At 45.1% G+C, this 27,404-nt stretch overlaps 1 protein-coding gene across 1 annotated transcript in view; it reads right to left on the minus strand.

The window, feature by feature from the left end:
- Nucleotides 1-20,362: 20,362 nt before the first annotated feature.
- Nucleotides 20,363-27,404, minus strand: part of LOC146786150 (cytochrome P450 2J2-like) — a 90,089-nt gene continuing 83,047 nt past the window's right edge. Inside the window, exon 8 of the mRNA XM_085633167.1 lies at nucleotides 20,363-20,556. Within this exon, the coding sequence (XP_085489293.1) occupies nucleotides 20,363-20,556 (194 nt within the window). The remainder of the gene's footprint in view (nucleotides 20,557-27,404) is intronic.

Below are 27,404 nucleotides of genomic sequence, written 5' to 3' on the forward strand. Positions count from 1 at the left end.
CCTGCTTAACGCCCACGTGCATGTCTTGCAGTAGTTAAAGTGTTGGTCGTTAAAGTGTTGGTCGGTGAATGTGCTGACCTACATAAAATCCTAAGAGAAATCTAGTGGTGGAGGAGATGCAAATCTTAGGGGTGTGACCACTCAACGTATAAACAGTGGACAAACCATCAAAAAGAGTGGGGCTCCTCAAATGCCCATCTTGAACAGGAGTTCCCAAAAGGCCCATCTTGATCAGGAGTCCCTAGATATTTTTTAAGAACCCCTCGCCCAGGTACCAGTGGCATGCTTCATTATCAAGTGTGACTGAGTGGGCTGACGTTCCATGGGAAGGGAGCACTTCTAAATGAACTCGAATTCAAGTAGCACACTTTGCATTTGGTATTCTGAGTAACTCAGTGAAGCACATTTCCTATGCAAGTTACAGTTTCCAATGGAAATGATGTACATTTAGAAATTCAGAGGTTAGGTACAAGACTAGATTACCGCAAGAAAGGAGTAACTTGTTGAAATCCTGCTTTGGGAGTTTGTTTTCTCTGAATAAAAAAGTTTGCGAAATGGTACGGTTGTATGGCATTACAACGCATGCCATTACAACGCATACCTTTACCCCGACTTGCTGTACGGGGTGCGCTGGAAGTTGGAATAGTATAATTTGCTATTCTTGCTCCAGTGTGTGCAACAGTAGGGAAGGTGTTGGAGTTAACTCCAACACCCTCTACCCCCTGCAACAAGCCTTTTGCATTGTAACGACATGCATTGTAACGCTTCCGTTGTAAAGGCTGTTTCCCAGATGTACACACTCTGAAAATCTTCAGCACTGTAAAGAGTTGTCGATTCAGAGAATCCCATTACAGTACAGACCGACCAGGCTTGTGGGGATAAGTAGGGTGGATGGACTTCTACCAGGGGAGGTGCCCTACATATTTCAGACATTTAGGCTGTTGAATTGTTGCAGGAAAACTGGCATCAGGTTTTACTTAGGGCTTGGTTGAGAAGTTGGAGGGGAGAATACTCCGCCAGACACGTAAGGGACATCTCATACACCATATTACGACCCCCATAGGATAGAATGAGATCGTAACATGGCGGACGGGATATCCGTCACGTTTGTGATGGAGTGTTCCCCTCCGTCAATTTCTAAATAGGGCCCTGAGTCATCCTAAGGAACCTCTTCTTCTGATGCATTTTGTGGATATCCATCAAGCTGTAGCACATAGAATATAGTTTTAAGATTTGCATCCAATTAGTTGTTGAAGGAAGAATGATGTCATCCAAACTTTAGGAAAAACTAAGGGGCATATTAGCAAGGACATGCGGTATTTTCCGCAAAACGCGCTTAGCGCGTATTTTTCTATCGCCGCCAATCGCCGGATATTATCTCAGAGATAACACGCTATTAGCAATGTTTATCTCTGATGCGATAAAATATCCATCGATAGCGGCTAAATGCGGGAATATCGCTGGAAATCCAGCGATATTCACGCATTAACGCCAATGAGGACCTAACCTAACAATCCACCTCCCGTTGATTACACAGGTAAGTAATGTTTTGAGCAGGTGTTAGATTCTGGCGATAATCGTGCGTAGCGCAACTTTTTTTATCGCACAGCCTGTGATGCTAATAGGCGATAGCTGTGTTAGCGACTGCTTTCAGTTTGGGTACGCCCACTTTGCATGTCATTAGCGATAAATATCGCTGACATGCAAAGCGGGCCCCAAACCGGTCGCTATCGCCTGAAAGCTGTCACTAACTGCTGTTAGCGACACCTTGCTAATAGGACGATTAAAAAATTGCCGCTTTACCAGCAAAAAGTGCCGCTAAAGCGGCGATGAGGCCCTTGCTAATATGCCCCTAAATCTATTCCAGAGATCAGTTTGTGGTCCTGGATGCTCAAAATAAGGGACATAAATTTGAAAACTTGCTTAATATATCATAGAGAGATGACATTTATTCATTTTGAAGTAATTCCAGTTTTCTGAAAGCCTGAATAGTTCCCACACTCATGTTGAGGGAGTTACCATTAAATACACTCAGAGAACTCTGCTGGGGCTGTACATGCAGTCCATAAATGACACACAACATGAAAACGTTTCGGGCATTTCAATTGAATACACAAAAGAAGAAATCCAATAACTCATTTCAAAAAACCTGCAGCCCTCCCCAGAAGGAATATATAATCTCCTTTAATGGAGGGATGTCATGCATATGTTTACACATTATCACAAACTATATGTGTTTCATACAATAGATAGCAAGTAACATTATGACAACGTTGTTGGCTTAAAATAAACTATGTTCATTATTTATTGAAATGTATGTACCAGTTTAATATATTACCCTACTGAATTGTATTTAAACTATGTTTTGTGTAAAGCTAAGTCTGGATGTCTCAAGTAGGGGCCTTGCTATTGCAATGTAGGATACTGTGATACAGTCGCATTTGTTTTTGTCACCCAGGATGTGGCCAACGACTAAAGCTGGAATGTCAGTCCAAGCTTTCCCTTCACCCTGGGGGTGCTAGGTATGGCAGGGGGGGGCGCTTGTTTTTGCAGCTGTGAGTGCTGTTGTTACATGAATGTCCTACATGCAGTGATTACAAGAGTGACTGAGTACTTGGCAGGTCAAACATGTATAATTGGCCCTTGCATGCACTATGGGCGCAATTGCTTCACTTTTAATCCCCTACCACCACAGTACCCAAGAGCAAAAGCAGAATAGAACAAGCATTGGAAAATGCATTATGTTTCGCCTGAGTGATTAACAATTGTTTTGCTGTTATAAGTTTCAGCTTGGTAAGCAGGTGTGCAGTATAAATTACAACAACTTCATAAAAGTGTTACAACTTGCTTATTGCAAAAGTCAATACATTCTGCAGTAACTGGTGGTGATGTAATGCAGGAGATTAGGTAATTACTTTTTGATGAAATCCTTTGGGCCAATGCCACTGAGCTGGAAACTTGCCAGTTTAGCGTGAGGGCACTTGAAGCACACACCTCGAGGGTGAGGGTGCTTGTACACTGACCTTCGAAGTATGGTGGTGTGTGGAGAACCTGGGGCTAGGGGGGCACGGGGAGGTCATGGAGTTTAGGGCCCGCGAAGAGCTCCCACTGTTTAGGACAGAGGGCGTGGGCATAGTGACACTTTTTTTGTTTTTGTGTGTGCATCTTTTATATGGCGCAAACTCGACACGAAAGTATTGGAGCGCTTTACATGAGCACCGTATTTACAATACACATTCAGGCACGGGGAGATTAAGTGATTTCATTTGCCCAGAATCACAGGATGTGGACGCGACCTCGAGGCTCGAACTCTGGTTTCCAGCACCAAGGTCAGCAGTTTAGCAGTGAGACCACATCTTCTCCCCGAATCCGACATTACCCCGGGGGTGGGGGGAGGAGGGATTCTCAATTCAGAAGGCCCCGAGGACGGAGCTGCTGTCGGGGTATATGGGTCCTGTACCTCGCAGATGAACCTGTCTCACTGAATATCCGGTAAGAGAGGCCCGGGAGAGAGCACTCTGAGGATGGGCGTGGCGCCCCTCACCTGCTTGAAGGAGGGAGGCCCGGGAGAGAGCACTCTGAGGGTGGGCACGGCTCCCCTCACCTGCTTGAAGGAGTGAGGCCCGGGAGAGAGCACTCTGAGGATGGGCACGGCTCCCCTCACCTGCTTGAAGGAGTGAGGCCCGGGAGAGAGCACTTGGAGGATGGGCGTGGCTCCCCTCACCTGCTTGAAGGAGTGAGGCCCGGGAGAGAGCCCTCTGAGGATGGGCACGGCTCCCCTCACCTGCTTGAAGGAGTGAGGCCCGGGAGAGAGCACTCTGAGGATGGGCACGGCTCCCCTCACCTGCTTGAAGGAGGGAGGCCTGGGAGAGAGCACTCTGAGGATGGGCGTGGCTCCCCTCACCTGCTTGAAGGAGTGAGGCCCGGGAGAGAGCACTCTGAGGGTGGGCGTGGCTCCCCTCACCTGCTTGAAGGAGTGAGGCCCGGGAGAGAGCACTTTGAGGGTGGGCGTGGCTCCCCTCACCTGCTTGAAGGAGGGAGGCCCGGGAGAGAGCACTCTGAGGATGGGCATGGCTCCCCTCACCTGCTTGAAGGAGTGAGGCCCAGGAGAGAGCACTCTGAGGGTGGGCGTGGCTCCCCTCACCTGCTTGAAGGAGTGAGGCCTGGGAGAGAGCACTTTGAGGGTGGGCGTGGCTCCCCTCACCTGCTTGAAGGAGGGAGGCCCAGGAGAGAGCACTCTGAGGATGGGCGTGGCTCCCCTCACCTGCTTGAAGGAGTGAGGCCCGGGAGAGAGCCCTCTGAGGATGGGCGTGGCTCCCCTCACCTGCTTGAAGGAGGGAGGCCCAGGAGAGAGCACTCTGAGGGTGGGTGTGGCTCCCCTCACCTGCTTGAAGGAGTGAGGCAGGTATCCCAGGAGGCCCCGGCCTGTCCCGTCAGTGGCCATACACAGGCTGGCAGAGAGCCTAGGTTACCTGGGACCCCGTAGCAGCCTATAGGACCACAATTACCGAAGTGAATCCGGCCCATAGAGAAGTGACGCTAAGTGAAGCAGCCCATAGACAGGAGACGCTCCTGCAATAGGCAATGAAGTCCCACTTCCGGCCTAAACTTTGTAGCACATGACAAAAGTATGCATCAGTTCGTCTGCCTATAGAGTAGACATTTCTGCAATTGGCTGGTATCTTTCTTCCTGCCTGCAGCCTAAAGCTTCCGTTACATGACAGATGTGTGGCCATAAGCGAAAAGGCGCTTCTGCAGGGACACAGGAATATTTGGCTGGCTGCCTGTCTGCTTGTGCCCTGGGGGCCTGAAGAGTGCACCTGATGAGGAACGCACTCAAATGGGTCCTTGGTTGTGCTCTGTGGGCAGCCGCGGTCCGTGCAGGTGACAGCGGTGGGGCCGGTGAGGGGTGATGCAGAGGGAAAATTAATTATGTATTTAATTTCCCCTCTGCATCGTCCCTCGAAATCCTCCCTCACCCGGCCCCACCGCTGCTACCTGCACGGACCGCGGCTGCCTGCGGGCATTACGTAGTGGATGCTGTCTCCGGAGCACAGAGAAGAAATTAAAGGCAGGTTGGAGTTTCACCACCACAGAGATAATAACAGACGCTGTGCCCATGGCACTCGGACAGTGCTGTAACTTAAAAACAAGGGTGCAGCTCTTGTTAGGTTTTATTATGTATTCACAGTTGCTTGAGATGCTGAAAAGAAGTTCCACAAAAGCGGATTAACACAGTACTTTGCAGATGGGAAAATAGAAAGAAAAGCACACAGGGAAGGACAGGAAATAGGAGCAACCAACCAACAGAAACAAGGGAAAAGTAAAGTGACAAGCAGACGGACCAATAAAAAGTCCTTTTTAAAATATATTTAATGCAATATCAACAAGTCCTCATGCACTTAAGTGATTGCCATAAGTAGATAAGCATTTGAGAAACCGTTAGGGTACATTTAAACCATCAAAAGGTTTAAACATACAATGCCAACTTTTGAACAAAGTACTGAACTTAGAAGTTAGTTGTTTAGGTTAAATATTTGCTCGCTGGACCTTTATGCAGCCTGCAAGTTATTTTGAATCATAGCCAGCATCCAGAGCTAGAAACATGCTGTTTGGTATATTTGCAGCAGTATGACAAACTATATACATTCAAAAACACATGGGCTCCACACTGTGTGGAGGAGGGAACAAGAGGCACGGGGTTTTAGGAGCTAGCAGCCTCCAACTATGAATGTTCTAAAGCTGCCTCCGCCATTTGTCCTTCCACCCGTGGCGTCCCCCAGGGCTCAATTCTTAGCCCTTTATTATTTAATATTTATGTTAAACCCTTGGCAACCATAGTCGAACAAGCTGGGCTAACCCTGTTTTCCTACGCAGATGACACCCAGATTGTCTTCTCCTTGTCAGGGAGAGACGTAAACAACATCTCCGCACTCAAGTCGGGCCTCACTCTTGTGGCCGACTGGATGCGGAGAAATTGTCTCAAGCTGAATGGGGAGAAGACCGAGGTGGTCATTCTGGGACAGAACAAACATCTTTGGGGTCCTCGCCATTGGCCCATCGAACTGGGAAATGCGCCTACACCATCTACGGCAGTTCGCAACCTGGGCGTCATTACTGACGACAGGCTAACTATGAGACAACAGGCTACTAAGGTCTCAGCCATCTGCTTTTCAACCTTGCGATGGCTTCACAAGATTTTGTGGATGCTCCCCCTCTCCTCTCGCAGAACTGTAGTCCAGGCACTTGTAACATCACGCCTGGACTATGGCAACATTCTCTATTTGGGCGCAGATAAAGCTACTATACATGTGCTGCAGGTGGTGCAAAATGCGGCCGCGCGCCTGCTAAAGAATGTCCCCAGACGCACCTCAGCCACTGCCGCTTTGCGTGACCTCCATTGGTTGAGCATCCCAGAACGCGTTAAATTCAAGGCACTCTGCTATATGTTCAAGGCTAAGCAGGGTAGCGCCCCAGTATATGTTCAGGGGCTGGTAAAACCCTATAGACCCCTGCGCTCATTAAGGTCATCGGACATTGGCAATTTCACAGTACCAAGATGGAAGCTGGCAAAAATGGGAGGCCGCTCCTTTTCCACTCTTGGTCCTAAATACTGGAACTCCCTCCCATTGGCATTAAAATCTGAGACCAACTTACTCCGCTTCCGTAAGGCTTTGAAGACCCTGCTCTTTACTAAGCGTGACCAATAGTCGGCAGAGGCCTTAAGTCAAGGTGACATTCTCTTTTCTTCTACAGTCTATCCCTGGCGCCGGGAAACCCATTGTGGGTAGCTGTGCGCGGTACAAGCTTAAATAAATAAAAATAAATAAAAAGAGCTGCTCCTAAAGTGATAACCACTATAAGGTTTGAGTTATATTGTGAGTGGGGACATCTCACAAAAAGTAACGGACTAGTCTCACACACCACCTGGTGTCATGCTTCATCATTGACCAGTCCTCGCCCTCTAAAACCTTGGTTTGATAGAGGGCGGGCATACACCTGACGACAGGGATGCACTTCTAAACTAAGTGGGGGCCCGTGTATGAGTGAGTGAGATTAAAAATCATTATAGTTATCCTCATTGTGTTTTTTAATGTGAAAGGTAACTATACGATGTTTAAAAGCAGGTGACGGTATGTGGGGGAATTAGTGTCCTCTAACCGTTGTGTTTAGAGGTCGACATGTTTCTGCCGTCTTGGCCCAGGAGGGTCCAGGGCATTCATCAGGACCTAAATATGTAAATGGTGGCTCTGTTCTTACCAAAAGTGGCAAGAGTGTACCACTGTGTGGGCGTGATCACTGTCACACTCCACATTTGGATGGCTCCTAGATTCAAGTCCTAAAAACCAAAGCTACTGGCCCCATGGGAGGAGAGGAGGTGAAACCCCTGTTTGTCAGAACTGCCTCAAGGAAAGTTTCCTGCGTGGATCCTAGGCGACTGCTCTCGTTCCTCCCCGGTCCCCGGAAAGAAGAAAAACTTGAAAAAAATACAATGTAGTACATTATATTAGTGAAATATAATGTAGTACCGTGTATTTATAATTTTTTTCCAAATTATGTATTTTTTATTTTTAAGTAGTGTGGTAATTTGTAGGTCCTACTGTAGTACTCCATGGACTTTTTTCTGCAAAATATCTCGCATGGCATTCGGCCTAATCATTTGTCTAACTTGCCTTAGCGGCCTGAAAGTCTTGGGCACCTCACTTTTGCCACCCAAAGGATGTTGTGACACAGCCATGGGATCATAATAAAAAACATTGTGACAGCGACTTTCATGCTTTGCAGAGGCCAGTTCGATTAACATCTTGCACCTAGCAAGTCCGACACTGACAAGTACACACAGCATCACTAGAGATGGCAGAGGCAGTCACCAGTGACCACTAACTGTAGCAGCAAGGACACTGACATCCAGCTATGCTCTCAGAGAGCCATGTATCCAGGTGGTCTCAGACTCACAGTTAACTGAATCATGCACGGACTTTATAGAAAAGACAAGAACTAAGGTTTTCTTAGTGCACCCAGCTGGGGCCCTGTCCCTGACTCGTGAAATGTTGAAATACACCATAGTGTTCAACACTAGGGTTTCTTGCCACCCATGTTTACCAGAAGAAATAGCGGCATTTGTATTAAGTTTTACCATTCTGCATCCACACAACACACAATTCCAAAAACATATACATCTAACTAAACTCCACACACCCATAAACTACCAAACACACATCTCAACTGATGCTCATTAAAGCACATTGTGCTGCCTACCAAGCACCAGACATTGCAGACCTTATCACAAGCCACAATTTCAATGCATTCTTTATCATGGAAACCTGGCCCCATTCTCACACTTCCTAGGCATCTTCTTACTCAGAGGCTAAAATATTCAACATGCCGATCATTCACACTACACAGGAGGAGGCCTTGTGGACATCAACAAATGCTGCCTGGCCTTGCATCCTTGGTAACAAAATTAAATACTTAATACTCTTAGCACATCACTTCCCACTTTATACTACCAATCCAGCACCTTCTATCTTGCCTACAGATCTTCCAGATAGAGCAAAGAACCTGACCTTCTCACTACCTCATCCAATCAACACACCATGCCATCCTCTTCAAAGACTTCAAACTCCCAGACAACTAAATCACATAGAAATCATTTGACACCCTCTTGAACCCCTTTGGAAAATTCATCGTTATTCAGTTTTGCCCTGAACAAAGCCATTCCAAAGGCCACATCCTGAACACAAACCAACTTATACCACTCAACTGGAACAATAATTTCCCCATCTTTATCAGCTTGCTCCACATTAAATGGACATATCGACATCGGCCCTAATGAGAACAGCTAACCTTCAGATCTTTCCAGGACACTTCCATTGATAATCTACAGCTTGAGCATATCACCTGCTCTATTAACCCCAACATATCCCCGAGCTCTCTGAAGGTGGTATTCTTCTTGACAACATCAATACATTCCTGAAAATACATGCAACCACCCATACACCAACGAAAACATGTGAGATTAGAGCTTTATGTAGGATGAAAATGGTGGAGCGTGTATAGATGGGGCCTGGCCAAAGAGAGCTAACTAGCAATCCTTTGCAAGAGTTGTAGCCTATGTAATCAATGATGGTATGTAAAACATGTGAACTAGAATCTTGCCTCTCTCTCCTCTCCGAAAGATCTCTTCAAGATTGTTGATACACTCATCTCATTGAAGACGCCTGATCCTGTGGTTAGTTCACAGCAGCTTTGCAATGATGTTGCACAATTCTTTAATTCTAAGATTGTGGACATACATTCTGCATTAGAGCACCAAAAGTTAACTCTATCCACCCCCCTGTGTACCTCTGTTACTTCGGTAACATTACCGGAGGAAGTATCTTTAGGGGGCCTGTTTAGTTTTCCACCCCTTTCCTTACAGGAACTTGAAGTTCTTTTGACTAAGATCAGGTCGGGGTCCCCATTAGACCCTTGCCCTTTGAAACGTCTCAAACAATGTAAGGAGTGTTTCCTCCCCCCCTTACTAGATATCATGAATAGGGCAATGAGGGATGGGATTTTCCCCCCTCAATGGAAGAAAGCGGTAGTAAAACCTCTGTTAAAGAATGCTACGCTAGACCCAGGGGTTCTTAAAAACTTCCGCCCTATTTCGCTGCTCCCAGCTCCTGCAAAGATGTTGGAAATTCATCTCAACCATCACCTTGCAGCATTTCTGGAAACCTCTGGTAGGCTAGATCACTCGCAGCACGGATTTAGGAGAGAACATAGTACGGAGTCTGCCCTGACTATTGTGCTTGATAACATCCACACCAGAGTAGACAAGGGTCAGACTACTCTCCTTATGCTGCTGGATCTTTCGGCTGCGTTTGACACCCTGTCTCCCTCAGTCTTAACATCCAGGCTGAGAGAGATAGGGGTCGAGGGGCCCGCACTTAGTTTGCTGGCCTCTTTCCTTAACCAGAGGGAGCAGAGAGTAAAGTTGGGGGAGTTTTTGTCTCCATCCCATCCTGTGATTTGTGGGGTTCCTCAGGGGTCGGCATTAAGTCCGACCCTTTTTAACATCTATATGACCCCACTTGCCAGGCTTATTAGATCGTATGGGATGGAGGTAATCTCCTATGCCGACGACACACAGATTCTTCTGTCTTTCGCCCAACCTGACAGTCTTGTGGCTTCCAAACTTAGAAATTGCATGGAAGCCATTGCTCAATGGATGACCTGTAATTCCCTGAAGCTCAATGGCGAAAAGACAGAGATTCTTGTGTTTGGAGGAAAGGAGAACTTTTGGTCGGCGGAGTGGTGGCCTATCTCGTTGGGGATGTGCCCGACTCCTACGACCCTGGCTAGAAATTTAGGAGTCATGATTGACCCTACTTTGGGGATGGACCAACAAGTTAAGAGAACTATTTCCACTTGCTGGGGCCTAATAAATATCCTACGGAGGATTAGACATTATCTATCTCCTCAAGCCAGAAAACAGATCGTCTTGGCAATGATAGGCTCCAGATTGGATTATTGTAATGCCCTCTACTTAGGCATTAACAAGGGCTTGCTAACACGATTACAAATGGTGCAGAATGCTGCGGCCAAGTTTGTATTGGACTTGCCCAAACGGGGTTCTGCTCAGGCTGCCAGAAGGTCCTTGCATTGGCTCCCAATTGAGGCCAGGATCTCTTTTAAGTCCCTGAGTCTGACATATGGGGCTCTGGCCACAAATATGTCTGGAGGCTTAAGGGATTTGTTGGCCCCTTATACACCTTCTAGAAATCTTCGTTCGGCCAACAAATTTCTGCTATCAGTTCCCCGAGTTCGTAAAGCCAAATGGGGTGGCAGAGCTTTTTCATCTTTAGCCCCCAGGCTGTGGAACATGCTGCCAGTGGAAATTAAATCTCTTCCCTCCACGCAAGCCTTTAGGAAGGCCCTTAAGACGTGGCTATTTGCCAGGGCCTACCGTTAGTTGTGATCAGTCTTCTTATGAACTCTTTTGGTTAGGCGCCTTGATGCCTTCGGGCTTAGTAGCGCGTTTACAAATTCTTTTTCATTCATTCATTCATTGTGCTTCATATAGCAGGCAATCTAATCTTTATTTTGGGCCTCTGTTAGTTTTTGGTCATTGCATCCAGACATATCACACAACAGCAAACATATGCCTAACACAAACCAGACCTATTTGCTTTTCCAAGGAATGTTAACAGTATCAAAAAAATAATTAACAAAAATTCTTTTGGGGTTAAATATTAAAATTGAAAATATTTCTATTCTGTAAATATGAGACAGTGAATTAAACTGAACATTAGTGAGAGTGATTGAAAATGTAGTGGTCTTCAGAGTGTCTCATTCACTCCTGTTACCTCTGCACACCACTTTCCTCTATAGTCTTTTCCTTGCCACATCTTTCTGAAATCATCCATCTGCATATTTTACACGTATGTCCTTCCACTTTTATTTACTCTTTTAATTCTGTCCTTCTGCATGTACTTTCTTGTGTCACCTTTCCTTTACTATACCCTCTCTCTCACACACACACACAATCTCTCTTCCTTCTTACCTAAAAACATAACATTTTATTCTCCTTTGGTACTGCCAATATTTCAACAGGAGTGTACCTTCTATGCATATTTTCATTCAAACTGGTAATTACACTTTCCACATAAGTAACCATCAATCTGTGAGTTGTGCAGGGAGGCCAAGGATCGGACGAGCATGTATTCTGAACCATTTATGACTTAGTGACATGTAATGTGAGAAATTCTCACTGCCTTCATCCTCAACTCCACAGCTCTCAATCATAACCTGTGATGAGCTGCAGCCCTCAACCAGTATTCGCCCAGACACATAAAGGCAACTATGTTCATAGTTTGCACTAGGCAAGAGTTCTATGTTGCAAGAAAATAACCTATAAAAACACAATATCTAGGACAAGAAAATACTGTTAGGGAATGTACACGTGAATTGTAAACAGGGACTGCATCGCTGACATTGATTACCTTTCGGGTTTTAAAGTCATTGCTGGAAAACCAATCAGTGTTATTTTCCTGGAAAATTAAGGACATGAATATAGGGCCTGGTAGGTGCCCATTTCAATGTCTGTTTTTAATAATGATTTATTTCTGGATGTGAGACTTTGTAGAACCTACCCCACCAAAAGCCATTTACACTATATTACCAAACCACTGACACCCTGGTATGGTGTAGACCTTGATGACATCAATCGCTCCCTTCTTCAATAAGAAATACCATGGAAGGAAAGCAAATCCACTGATGACTTCATACTTCTAAAACCCATGCGTGCAACACAAACACCACCAATGAGGTAGCTCAACGAAAGTGGAATGCTATTCAAAACAAATCAAGACTGACTAACCCCACACTCAGCATGCAAGTGCAACACCATCATCAACGCTTTACTGCAACACAAACAACACCAATGAGGTAGCTCAACAAAAGTGGAATGCTATTCAAAACAAATCAAGACTGACTAACCCCACACTCAGCATGCAAGTGCAACACCATCATCAATTCCTTACTGTAACATTACAAACGACCTGACCGCTGATAGACAGCACTGCATCGCACTACCCTTAGAAAGTCCCCTTCCCTTCTCTGAACCCAGATGTTCACCCTATAACCTCTGATTATATTCTTTCCCTTTGGCCTCGTACTTCCCAGCGTTGCCACTGGCTAGCTGTGTGATATATAAAAATACACATATACAGTTCTGATGTTATTAAAAATCGTATCTCAGCACATCTGGTTTCTTTTTGCGTTCTAGTGTTTTTACTTCTGCATTTGTAACTGGAAAAGCACAGCTACAGTTTGCAGAATACAAATAATAAAACCATAATTTGAGAGACTACTTAGAGGTGTGTGCACTGCAGCTTCTCTGATACCCTTGGTTGGAAGTGAACCTCTCACCAACTTCAGCATGGACACTGTTTTTATAACAAAATGGAAAGCTTAACACACCACTGTGCCAAAGGTGCAGAACAACCTCTTTAATTAGTCCGAGGTGAAATAAGATGCAGATTGAAGTGGATGGGATCCAGGAGCAATCCACACAACTTGAAAAAATCGTAATCCTTCTACCTAATTCAAATCTGCATTAAAATATAGTGAAATATTTTGATCACCACACTTAAATGCCAAAAAGAATTGGGAAGCAGGCTTCATTTTTATCTACACTCTAAAAGACTGTATTTATAATGTTGATTATATGAGAGTCCATAGTGTGAACTTCTTGGAAGCCTGATTCTTAAGCGTGGAACAATTGTCCTTATATATTGGTTAACATTTTGGGCTCCACATTTCACAAAAGAATTGGATATAAAAAGGAGGTAGAGGCCTTCTCAGACTGGGTCTCACAGTACCTTTTTTCAGACATGTGTTTATATCTCTTTGCTCAATATCATTCGACTGTTGTTTTAAACTTTTGTTTGTTAACACCCTACCCTATATCCCTCTAAAACATTTGGGCCATATCCATGCCATATAAGCCGGCATAGTTGAATAAATAAAAGACTCACTTGGGTACAAGGAATTAGCACGAGAACTTTTCGAAACTTGAAAGTACAGGATCCAAAAGAGCGTTTGGGTTTACAGGAATGAATAATTAATTGTATTAAATCAAGGATGGGGGCGTATAAAGGAGGTCCAGGTATTTATTGGCAGTTTGGGATTGAAATTGCTGCCATCAGAGAGTGGTAACAGAGTGGTAGTCATATTTTTTCCTATTATGTCATGTATTTTGTCACTTTCCATGTTTTGTACTTTCATTTGATAGTGATGGATTGTTGAGACTGATGGGTGTTTTTAAAACAGTTTTATTTTTCTGTCAATGGCTGATTTATTTTGATCCTCTTATTTTAAGTTCTTAAACAGGGATGCTTTCTTCAATTATGCTCCAGGTAATATATGGTTAGCCGCTTTGAGGATAATTCTTTATCTCTTTCTCCTTAAATTAATTTCTCTTCTGGGAAGCAAGGTCATCCATATTTGCAAGATTGAGGAGTGTAGAGACCAATTCATTAAGGTATACATGCATGTTCAGTGATAGCAAGTATTGACGCTCTAACTATCATGTTCAAGGAGTGATGATTTGGGAGTTCCTAACTTGAGCATATTTTGGTTTACATTGAATTTGGGTAAAATGTTGAGGTGAGGATGGAAAATTGAATTTGAAGGTGATCAGACCTGTCTGTTGAGATGGGTTTTGTGAGATGATACAGTTAGGTGCAGAACTAACATGCTTATACTCCTTTTAATTGGTTCAGATTGATTTCTATGCAGGAAGAGGCTAGGGTACAATTTTGATTAAATTGTCAGTCATGTTGTTCGAATGAAGTATTAAGCCTCTTATTACTAGGGTCCAGTTTGATGTCAACAATTGTTTATTCATGTATTCAAGCAAATACTCAGCAAATACTTTATTGTTTGAGATTGGTGGAGATGGTGGTAAACATCTGTACATTAATGTGGAAGGGTGTACCATTCCTTTACTATTGTTATTTTTTTCCATTGTTATAAAATGAAGTTTATATTACTTGGAATTAGATAACTTGAAGCTTTCTGCTTTGTTGTAGTTTTATATCATTTGGACCTTGAAAATAGTTTCATACAAAGGAACTTCATGAAGCAGCATGGGTGGTGTACAATGGAAGGTCAACTTTAACCATTTGATTTGTTAAGTAGATGCTTCAGATATTGCTGTTAGAGCATGGCATTTATGAAGATGGCATTTTTTTAATAGACCAGCATTAGTGGATAGTAATTTACATTTTATATCGCTGAAATAACAAAGTGAACTCTAAAGTAACTGACACAATTATAAAGTAACTATGACGTATGTTTTACAATGGTTTAACGTTCTTGTATTATCTGGCAATATTGTGAAGGTGTTTATTAACTTATGACAATAAATTTGAATTGAATTGAATAGACCAGGATGTTGGACATAGCCAGGTCTCTGTGGGGAAATGAAAACTGACAGATTTCATACTATTACTTACAGGCTGTACAAATTTCGAAGAGCAGCATTTGGAAGATATCAGACCTGCCAGATAACTAACATGGGATATGAAGTGCCTACAGAGTTACAGACTTAACAAATCAATACACACAACAGGCAATTTTATTAGTGGGAGTTTATTATACTCTAAGCTATTGTAGAAAATGTAGAATAGAATTGTCATGTTTGTGATGCAAATATCAGCAAATGCAAACAAAATGGAAGTTGAAAACACCAGACAGTGTGCTGGGTATGGTGGTTGCCTGTTAAGGGCGGAACAGCAAACAGTTGTGTGGTGCAGTTGCCTAGTAACTAATTGCTGGGTGCCACAAGTTCACATTAATTTTTTAGGCTCGGGGATATTAAGTGATTTGCACAGAATCACAGGATGTTGAGGTGACAAAGAGACTCGAACCTGGAGCCCAATCTGCAGCTCTAGCTGTCACACCACATGCTCTTCCCATTACATCATCATGACCATATCCACACAACAAATACTCTTAAGACATGGGGCATATCAACAACTATTAGAGATAAACATCGCTAAGCGCGTTTAGCGATGTTTATCCTATCGCTGGATTTCATCGCCGTGATAGCGCTGTATCAACAGCGCTTTTCACAACGGTGATAAGCAATCCAGCAATAGCGGGGACATCGCCGTTTTGCAGGTAACATCGCTGGTTTTCCAGTGATGTTCCCTGCAAAACGGCGATAACCTTCCTGATACGACCCTGTGGTCATATCAGCATAATCCACCGCCTATGTTAAGCATAGGTAAGTCAGGAGTTTAGCAGACATTAGTTTTTGGCGAAAATGGCGAAAATCTAACGTGTGCTAAAATCCTGTGGGCTGCCTTGTTAATATCGTGACCACTTGCGTTGGGATAGCCTCGCACCTACCGCTACTCCGCTGCTGGCGGCTGCTGTATTCTATTTTAAAAATCGTCCCGTTTTTGTCATTTATTTTTAATTTACTTTTCTGGTCTTCCCCTGCTTTTAATTTCCAGCCACCCGCATACCCGCATTGCTGCCACCTCACTTTCATTTTAACTTGGACATTCACCGCGTTTTAGCGGGTCCCTGCCCACTGTCTCGTGTTGGTGGCCATCTTGGGAGGGGGAACATTGCGTGAGGCGCAGGTAGCGCGCTAGTGTTCCTAGTAGCCCGCGCTCGGCGAGCATAAAGCCAGGCAATCCGCAGGTGAGCACCCTTAACATCTTGACCACTTGCGTTGGGATAGCCTCGCACCTACCGCTACTCCGCTGCTGGCGGCTGCTGTATTCTATTTTAAAAATCGTCCCGTTTTTGTCATTTATTTTTAATTTACTTTTCTGGTCTTCCCCTGCTTTTAATTTCCAGCCACCCGCATACCCGCATTGCTGCCACCTCACTTTCATTTTAACTTGGACATTCACCGCGTTTTAGCGGGTCCCTGCCCACTGTCTCGTGTTGGTGGCCATCTTGGGAGGGGGAACATTGCGTGAGGCGCAGGTAGCGCGCTAGTGTTCCTAGTAGCCCGCGCTCGGCGAGCATAAAGCCAGCCACGCTGACGCGCAGCGTCATCACGCAGCGTCATCACCGGAATATCGCCGCCGGGCCCAGACGGGCCTAGGGCCTGTCACCATGCCCGACTCTGTGGCGCCACCTATAACTAGGCTTCGATATGGGAGGGAAGCGCTTTTGACGTTGCGTCTGCCCCACCCCATTAGGTGTGCCTTTGCACAGAGGGGAACTACTCCGTTTTTACCATGTAGAGCCTGCCCCTCCGGCCATAATTCAGCGGCTGTCAAATCTATTCTTTCCATGGCTTTGTTAAATTGCCGGTCCTTGCCGAGCCACGCCATTGAAATTAACTCACTTATCTTAGACCACGAGCTGGATGTGTTGTTTCTTACAGAGACCTGGCTCTCCCCCAGCTCAGGTCCTGACATGGTCAGAGCACTCCCCCTGGGCTTTCACATAGTCCATCTTGATAGACCTAAGGGGAGGGGAGGAGGAATTGCAGTTCTCTATAGAGACGCTCTTGCCTGTAAGATTCAGAATGGAGGGGTGGCTGACTGTGAGAGCTTACAGTTCTCCCTTCGGTTGTCACCTACAGTGTCTCTGGTAGGTTTGTTGATTTACCGTCCTCCTGGACCCTTGGGTAGCTTCTCTACTTCTCTCCTTGAAACTACTGCACTCCTTGCCTCTTCAACTGCCAACTTTGTTGTCCTCGGGGACTTCAATATACATCTTGAGGACCCCACCAATGCCGCGGGAGTCGATCTGCTCGATGATTTTAAATCCTTTGGAATTAACTTGGCCAACTCGGGCATGACACATGAGAAGGGCCACTTGCTTGATCCCATACTTTCCAACCTGGACCATCTTATTTCATCCCCGGCTCTTGCCTTGCCTTGGACAGACCACTTTCTGGTGTCCGCGACATGGCAATTCAATAGCCCAACTGCAGTGGTCTCACGGGTGCACACTCTGGAGAGAGCCTGGTCGAGGCTCCCAGTTGACACCTGGGTGGCACACCTGGAGGCCACGCAGCCCCCTCCGGGAGCTAACCCAATAGTTGCTGATGCTAATTTCCACACTTGGCTCGTGGACTCTTTGGACACTCTCTTACCCAAAAAGAAACAACTTACGAAGGGGAAGAGAATGGGCTCTGCACCCTGGTATTCGCCTGAACTCAGGACCCTGAGGAAGGGATGCAAGAGGCTTGAGCGATCCTGGAGGAGAGACTGGAGTGAAGCAAGTCGTACAGAATACCGTGCGGCCCTGAGCAGGTATAAAGCCGCTATCCGGGTGGCTAAATCAAGATTCTTTGAAGAGCGTATAGGCTCGGCGGCCAACTCGTCTAAAGAGTCATTCAGGGTTATTAAGGACCTACTGAATGAGGTGAGGTCTCGTCCTTGGGGGATAATTCTACCTCCCAACTTAGGTTGCAATCGGTGGAGCTGGCCTCCCTGGGTCCAGTCACCAAGGAGGAAGTCTTGGCGGCTCTGGGGTCTATGAAGAGCGGCTCCCCGAAAGATCCAGTACCTATTAAATATCTTAAACTGGTGTCATCTATAATTGGTGGCCCTGTGACGGACCTGATAAACCTGTCTCTCGTCCAGGGGGTAGTTCCCCCCAGTTGGAAAGGGGCGGTGGTCAAGGCCCTTTTGAAAAAACCTAACCTTGATCCCGCCGACCTCGCCAGCTTTCGGCCTATCTCCTTGCTGCCGGGTATCAGTAAGGTGGCTGAGAAGCTGGTGAACAGCCGCCTCTCGGACTTCTTGGAAACCAACTCCCTTCTGGGTGACTCCCAAACGGGTTTTCGCCCCGGACAGGGGACTGACACCGCCCTGCTGGCGGTCGTGGAGAATGCGAGGAGCATGCTGGATTCGGGAGGCTCAGTGGCAGTGATCCTCCTGGATCTCAGCGCTGCTTTTGACACCGTGGACCATCAGGTGCTTCTCCAACGGCTCTCGGGGGTGGGGATCACGGGTCTGGCCCTCAAATGGTTCGCCTCCTTTTTGGAAGGTCGCTCATTTGAGGTATGGGAAGGCCAGGAAAAATCATCTTCATCCCCTCTCCAGTGCGGTGTGCCACAGGGCTCTTCATTGAGCCCTACCTTATTTAACGTTTACATGGCCCCCCTGGAGAGTGTGGTACTGCCGCTGGGTATTAAACTCATCAGCTATGCTGATGATACTCAGCTGGTGGTTGGCCTTTCCCAGACGGCGCACCATCCCGACCGGCTGCACACGTGTCTTGGAAAGATCTACACGTGGATGTGCAGCTCAGCCCTAAAGTTAAATGGTTCCAAGACGGAATTGATGCTGCTGGGGAACTCTTCTCCATCTTTGTCCCCCAGCAGCTGGCCTGACTGTCTTGGACCGGTACCCCCCCCCCCAAGCAGGAGATCAAGAGCCTGGGGGTATGGCTGGAGCAGGACCTATCGTTTAAAACCCATGCCAAAAAAACTGCCGGCGTGTGCTTTGGCCTGCTCCGCTCTGCCCAGAAGATTCTGCCTTTGCTCCCAGTAGCCACTCGTAGGCTTCTCATCCAGGGACTTATCATCTCGCGACTGGATTTCAGCAATGCGCTCTTCTTGGGCGCTCCCGAGGCTACCCTGAACAAACTTCAGCAAGTGCAGAACGCGGCTGCTAGGCTCCTGACGGGTCTCCCTAGGCGTCAATCTGCCCGCCCGGCGTTGAGGGCATTGCACTGGCTCCCGGTGAGGGACAGGGTGAAATTTAAGTCACTCTGTATCGCCCACAAAGTTTTGCATGGGGTAGGTCCACCTATTCTGGAGGAATTGGTCCAGCCCTACAAGGCCTCTCGTTCTCTCCGCTCTGATTATCAACATCTCCTTCAGGTTGGCAGGGTGAAAAAGGCAAGAACCGGTGGTAGAAGATTCTCAATAAATGTGGCCTCTCTGTGGAATTCATTGCCCTTACATCTGCGCTCGGAAGCTAGTCTCCTTCGGTTCCGTAAACTCTTAAAAACTTTTTTGTTTGCCGTTTAATCCCCTCATCCTTGCAGTAGCGGTATGTGCCGGCAAGCGCTGGGATGCCTATTGGTAACCAGGCGCTATATAAAACTCAGAATAATAATAATATAATAATAATGTGAACATCAGCGATATTTTACAAGGTAGTCCATCCGGGGTACGCCCAGGGACGCCCACTTTGCATCTCATTAGAGATGCAAAGGGAGGCGTCAGGAAAAAGGGTGCTAACATGCGATTATGCATGTTAGCACCCTCTTGTAAATAGGGCGCTGGTTTTATCTCCGCTTTCTTGGCTTTTTAAGCCAAAAAGCGGAGATAAAACCCTTGTTAATATGCCCCTTAGAGGCTTATACCTACTAGGTAGGTAGTAAGACACTATACAGTACAACATGAGTAATAATGCGTCTTGTAGGGTTGGTGTAATGAGGACAGAAATCCCTCCCAGTGGTGGAGTGAAAACAAACCACAGGGAGGGTCTAGTTCTTCTGTCTGTTGATTGTGTTTATTAATTTCATTGGTATCAGGACTTTATTTATTCAACGTATGCCATAGTAGAACTACTCAGAGAGAATGCGTCTATGGGACAAGGTGGCGTAAATACTGTTGAAAGTTTAAAAAGCCTACACAATTATGTAAAAAATCTGTCATTTATTGCGCTTATGAAAAAAAATATGGAAGCAATGCTATCCATTTCTACAATAGAGGTATTACATACAACCCTCTGGCCAGGAGGTATAGAACTTTAGAACCTCGGATCATATCCATACAGTTATTTGCTTATTTTACTCACAGGGAAAATGGGCATACAGTTAACAGGGGTGCACACAGTAAGTTCTTCCAACACCTGCATCCTCTTCCATCACTCCCCTCCTTTTATGTTGTTGTTTTCAGGCGTGAAACAGCGCACAACTTGTATGGGTGAGGATGCATTAAAGATCCATAAACACAGTCGAGTCTGGCAGCTTTCACCCCCTCAGGAAGCTGAAACTTAAAAGTCCGGAGCAGGTTAGTGAAGAAGATGAAGAGTTCCATCCTTGCAAGCTTTTCCCCCAAACACATGCGATGCCCTGTGAGAGGGAAGAAGAGGTACAGAGTTAGTTTGATCCCCAGTTCAAACAAGCATTGGCAAAGCAAATAGGTCTGGTGTTGGCCGCCAGGCTTCTGGCAATTCATGTTTTGTTATGGTTTTTGCTGAACTTTATTGTTTGGGAATATGCTAGGTCCTCATCAGTCTAAACAAAAATCATTTGCTACAGTCAAAGTTTTTTTGTTCTCAAGAAAACCACACATTACCATAGTACTCCCTGGCACTGAAGGGAACTATTTAAAAAGTCAATAATTCTGGCATTGGCTGCAAGCCGCTTGCCTATGAGAGAGGAGGGAAAAAGAGATAAAAAGAAAGAAAGAAGGCAGGTAAGAACGAAAAATCGAAGGATAGAAAAAAGATGAAAAGAAAGAAAGAAAGAAGGAAAGAAAGAAAGAGAACAAAAGAGAGAAGGAAAGAAAAGCTTGTACACAGCTTTTTACTGAGAAACAGCATTTACAACGCTGTAAATACAACGCGGTAACTTTAAAGGCAGTCGTTACAACGACCGCGTTCTTACCACGCATGCCATTACATTGCAAGTCATATCAACGACTTACTGTAGGGGGCGTGCAACACCAGGGAATGTGTTGGATTTTAAATCCAACACCTTCCCTGCTGTTGCACAAACTAGAGTGGAATAGTAATTAATACTATTCCTAAGTCCAGGGCCCCCCCCTACAGCAAGTCATTGAAACGACTAGCGATGCAATGTCAAGCGTGGTAACAACGCGGTTGTTGTAACGACCGCGTTTTAAAGCCATGCATGGTGAATGTATGCGATGTAACATCATACATTCCTTTTTTCTCTCTAGCCGAATGTGCTGGTGCCTGCCCACAAACCTTTGACCATTGATGCTCGCCGACGCTTCGACACACCGCCGATGAAGCCAGAAGTCTTTGTCTCCCATCCTAGAATAAAGAAAGGAAGGAAGGAAGCCAAGCACCGCTGCACGGCGCTCAACTTGGCTACTGGTGGTTGGTGCACTGGATTGAGCCCCGCCCAGGTTTTTAATATTTGGGACTTCAGGCAACCGGCTGGGATAAATACCAGTGGGTCTCCCCACTAAGGGACCTGCAGCAGAGGCACCGAAGAGAGGCAATCCATGGTGCACTTGATTCATGATGAGCACCAGGGGCCATCCGTTTGCCCACCAGTGCCGACTGGTGTCTGACTGGAACCCCTTCAAGGTGTCTTAGGTAGGATCCCGAAACTCTGCTGGATTTATTTAAAAATTTTAATCTAGTAAAACCCCCAACTCTTGGATATAAACTTTTTTCTGGTTTGTGGATGGGGGCAAAGATCACTGGAGAAGTGATTTCCATGTGCATCTTTTAACTTTTTTTGTCCTGTGATTTGAATACATTTTGACTTCCCTTCCCCACATAGGAAGGTTGTGTGTCAGACGCATTCACTCATACAGAAGTAAAACTTGAGGAATATCAGCAGTCATCATCAGTTACACTTTCAGCCACATTCAGTCAAATTTTGCCCCTGGGCCACTTGTCACAGAGTAATGACGTTACAACCGAGATCGTTACAAAGGTATTTATGGCACCCCAAAGGCATCCAATTCTAAGCAGCATTTCTCAAACCCAATAATGGGATAAGAGGGGGATGACTTGCCCCCCGACCCATCCAGTCCTAGATGCTATGAGCACTATAATCAATATAATCAACAGTCCGCCAAAATGGCCAACCAAACCTTATTGCTAAAAGAGATTCTTTCATTTCTACAAGCGCAGACAGAAACCTACAGAGATCGCTTAATGCATGGGATTTTTACAGAAGAGATAATGACTAAAAGACAGGAATTGTTGCCTATTTCTGATATTACACTTATTATGATTGTTGCTTTCCAAATGTAAAGAAATGTTAAGGGGCACTCCCATAATGCAATATGCAAGCTGCAGCATAACAGCCACTAATAAAACTATTTGTAAAAAACAACCTAAATCCGCGGTGTTGTAGAGCATTAGTTCTGACACTGGGAAGACACTAAAGAGTCATCTTATTGATGATGCTGTCGGGGGATCGACACCCTCACAGCACAATATCATGGCTACTTCTAGGCAACTAATTTCTTGTGGCTTAGAAAAAAGACAGTAGTAAGTCCACTAAAGGGATTTCCTTTTACTTTTAAAATGATTGAAAAAAGGATGGAACTGTGGTACATCGTTTCACCACTGAATTTAAGTAGCCTTGTGTACTAAAGCCAGTCCAACTGCTCAGCTTGAGCTTGGTCACTCTCGAGCTGAGTGGTTGGACTGGCATTAGTACCTAAGGCTACCTGCCAGGGACAGATGTGGTAGTATACCTGACTTTTGCAGGTCTTACTGGTGAATCTGCTGAACTGGCGGATCACTGGTTTAAGTACCTTTAATATACACATATACGCATTTATTTTTATCACCAATCTTCACCAACGTAGCAGTAGCTTAACTAAGAGATCCTGGCAAAAGCCATGACATTTGTGTAGGTCAATAGACTGAAACATGTCGATCACTTTATAGTGCAACAGCCTCTAATGTCGGCAGTTGCACTACTCACTATTTGTTTTTAATCCTAGCACCAGGTAGCAAAAATAAACTGTGTCAGGCTAACCTCGTAGCTAGTTTTAACCACTGTTTATCTAGCACTGCCCTTTCTCCACCACACACTATGCTCACATTGGGTTTTAGGACCACTCCTCGTATCAAAAAAGATCCCTGAGCTCCTCCCTCGCAGCGAGGGAGTTGTAGCCCGCTTCACGACTAGGCTTGTGACGCAAGGAGGTATCCCGATGATGAAGCATGACACTGTCGGTGTTTGAGGGAAACCTTCCTTAAAAAGGACTCCCCCCACCTCACTCCTTCTAGCATAGTTGTTTCCACCCACACACTCACCTTGTGCGACCCTGGTCCTGAGGCCTATTTGTTTGTTTCTGAGTCTTGTATTGGGGAGTTTGCCCTCCCTCGTCCTTTAAACCTCCTCAGACCCCCCTTTTGTGTTTTTTGTACAAGAAGATACTAGCAACTAACCTGAAAGATGTCGAAGCTATACTAGGTTTAATACCAAATTCTAAGATTGTGCTGACAGGTGACTTTACAATAATTTACTCCAACCAGGTCAGCAAAGACCAACAATAATCTACCCCGGCTCCATTCTTTAAAGTCAAAAAGTTTACCTGTCTGGGTATATTGGTTAGTTGCAACCTGATGTACCTGGGGATTCATCCTTTAAATGGTAAACATATTAATGATCAACCGACCAAACCAACGTTCAAAACAACAGGCAAAGAATTAGTCACTGATTATACATTTTTGCACATTAACTATTTTGACTTTTTACAGGATTTCAAATCAAACCCAGGCCAAGGAGTGATAACAATCAACAACACATTATTCTAACTATTGACAGTGGAATTTAAATCAAAATCACGCAGGGCCAGATGTGTGACCCGTTTTGCATGCGCAAACGGGTTTGAGACCCATTTGCGCATGCAAAAACCTACAGGGCCATGTACAAACCCTATGAAGCGAGTCACAATTTATTTGCGACTCTCTAAATAGGATTTGCGACTCGCTGGTAGAAAGGGGCATTCCCTTCCTAATAGCGACCCCAAATGCCATGTATGACTGTTTTGATACCGCAATTGCAGTAGCAAAACAGTCGCAGTTTACCACCCTTTACAGTAGGGTGGTAAGCCATTCGCAAACGGGAAGTGGTCCCCTGGAGACCCCTTCCCCTTTGTGACTGACTCTAAAAATATTTTTTAGGGGCAGGCAGTGGTCCCACGGACCGCAACCTGCCCTTAAAAAATTAAATTAAAACGTTTCCTTTTTCTTTTTTTAAATGCATCCTGTTTTCCTTTAGGGAAAACGTGCTGCATTAAAAAAAACTGCTTTATTTAAAAGCAGTCCCAGACATGGAAGTCTGCTAAGCCCAGCAGGCCACCATACCTGGAAGGGCCAGCATTCCTAATGGGATCGTAAATTGTGAGTGCCTCATGAATATTCATAAGGCATGCAATTTGGGACCCTATTGGGAATCGCAAACAGTGTCTCTGACACTGTTGTACATTTGCATTAGCGACTCGCAAATTGCGAGTTGCAATTTTTCGCAATTTGCGAGTCGCTAATGCCAATGGTCGTACATCTGGCACGCAATGTTTTAAGTAAGGAAGATTTCACGGTGATGAAAAGATAAGATCTGTGTTTAACCATTTTTTACTAGCTTCGTGTCAATTTTAAAGATCCAATCAGAAGGATTCAGAAGTGATACTGATTTCTTCACTGTTTTTCATGCCCACATTTTTGAGTTCCTAATTGCAGCTGCCGCAACAAACACCTATAAGGAAAAACGCAAAAGCCCAACTGAGCTTAAAATAAAACTTAAAAAGGCATGGTATAGAAAGGATCAACTGCTGAAGGTAGAAGAGAGCTAGTGTAACATAGCCACCATTAAAAAATGTAATTGTACGCTAAGAACCAAAATATTTTAAAAAGATCATGAACGTGAATGGACAGAGTTGCATTATGTTACACTCAGGAGTTTTGGTCCATTGTTGGTAAGGGCTCTAAGACCTATAAAGCTTGGCGTGACTATCACGTAGCAAATGACCAATGGGAACAGCATCTGATGGTACTTTATGAGGCTTTGGAAACAGACCTGTGACCCTATTCTACATTGGGTGCTCTTTCCCTGTTTGCACACAGTGCACCTTAAAACAGGTGCACCGGGCGCAAACAGGGAAAGTGTGCCCTATTACATCGAATGCACTGCCCCCGGGGCAGCCCCGAACTTGCGCTACACTGGGGGCAGTGCATTCAAGTGAAAAACGGAGCAGCTTTGAAGCAGCCGCTCCGTGTTTCACTATGCAGGCGGCAGTCTGCCTGCACTTTTAAAGAGGATTCAAAATCCCCTTGCAAGTAGGTGCAGTGAGTTTCTGCACCCGCCTGCAAGGGGATGTCTGGGGGTTCCCCCCACCAGAGGGCTGGTATCAAGGGGCGCACTGATAGTGTGCTTACTGACATCTTCTTTGCCTCAGTGCCCGCATCTAAAATACGACGCAGGCGTAGAGGCAAAGGGATTTCTTCATTTTCATGAGTCCAAACCTCATGCAAATGAGGGAACACCCTCTGAGGATTGCACTGGTGCTTTGTGTGCCAGTGCTATCTGTATTACAGAAAGGGCTGTTCCAGCATCTGCAGCCCCTTCTGTAATACCAAAGTGCCCCGGGGAATGCAAAGCAGGCGCACATACACATTGCGCCCCCTGGGGCACTTTCCATAATTAAGCCCCTGACATTTAAGATGGGCACGGAAGACAGGTTACAATATAGAACCAGCCATGCAGCTGTTTTGAAACTAATTAGGTCCTGCAAACTTCATGTGCATCTGGCCCTAAAGAGCTCCTGATTGCCTAAAGAAGCCCAACCCAGATAGTTGGGAACTTATTCTAACTCCAAAGATTAACCCCTTAACTGCTGGCCATTACATCCACCCTCCCCCGCCCCCTCCAAACCCACCCAGTGCTGAGACCTTTTTTTGGATATTTAGGGTAGTTTGTACTTAGGGCTCTTTAACTTTTTTTCACATAAGGTATCAACGCCAAATTTGTATCCTTTTTTTCCAAACAAAAGGGGACTGAGAAAATAGGCAAAATATGGCAACATTTTGAGTTTTTGGGGGAAAAATGGGAAAAAAGTGCTCTGAATAAAAGTGTTGGGTTATTTTTCCTAAAAATGGCATACATGAATGGTTTGCTGTGCTAAAGTCATCATCTTCCCAGCTTTAAAGAACATGCAGTTTTGGCATTTTTCAAAGAGGTAGCCCATTTTTCCTATTTTTTCTGTGCTCTCAACCTACGCCCAGATTTTGGTGGAAATCACTGGGAAACCCACGGAAAGCTATTAATTTCTGAAAAGTAGACAACAATCCAAATTCAGCAAAGGGTCATATGTGTAAATCCCTCAAGGTTTTACCAAAGAAAAGAACTGTTGAAATAAACAAGTATTGAAAAGGAGTAGAAAAAATGGCCATTTGTGATAAAGTTTTTCATCTGTAGGTTTTTGTCACAATGGCCAATTTACAAAAGCAATATATGATTACATTCGCTAGACCCTTTTGGTTACGGGGATATATAGAGTTTGTAGATTCTTCAAGAACCAGAAGTACCCAGAGCCAGCAAATGAGCTGCACCATACAATGTTTTTTCTTTGAGTATAAACCAATTCATATGGAGAAAGGTTTCGAGTGAAAAATGAGTATAAAGGAAACCTAAGTATTTCTGAAATGGGCACAAGATATGGAGTTTAGGGGCTGTAATAATTTTTGTACAGTTCTAAATTTGTGGGTACCCGTTTTAGCATATGATTTAGAGGGTATTTTTCAACATGTCTTCTTTCTTATACTCTGCCTTACAATTGGAAGGCACAAATTCTGAGAAATCCAATTGGTAATATCAAATGTTCTATGCTGCCACGTGTCTTCTGATAAAAATGGTACCCCACTTGTGGGGGTAGGCCCAGTGCTTGCGACAGCAAACAGGCCAAAACACAACATGGACGCATCTTATTTTTTCACTGAAAACTAACCTTTTTCCCCAATGTAGGTAGCTATACATTTTGGGCCCTAGCTCAGCCGGCACCTAGGGAAACCTAGCAATCCTGCACAATTGTTACACCTAGGCAACCAGGAGAGTATAGCAGTGTGTGACTTGCATGGCTCTCGAAAGGTAGTGTTACCCAAAAGCCCTTGCAAATGTCAACTTTGATAAATACCACACATATTTTCTCACATTTATGTGAAGGAAAGTTCTGGAATCTGTGGGGAGTCACATGTTTCCTA

The sequence above is a fragment of the Triturus cristatus genome, chromosome 11 (assembly GCF_964204655.1).
Source record: "Triturus cristatus chromosome 11, aTriCri1.1, whole genome shotgun sequence".
Taxonomy (NCBI): Eukaryota; Metazoa; Chordata; class Amphibia; order Caudata; family Salamandridae; genus Triturus; species Triturus cristatus.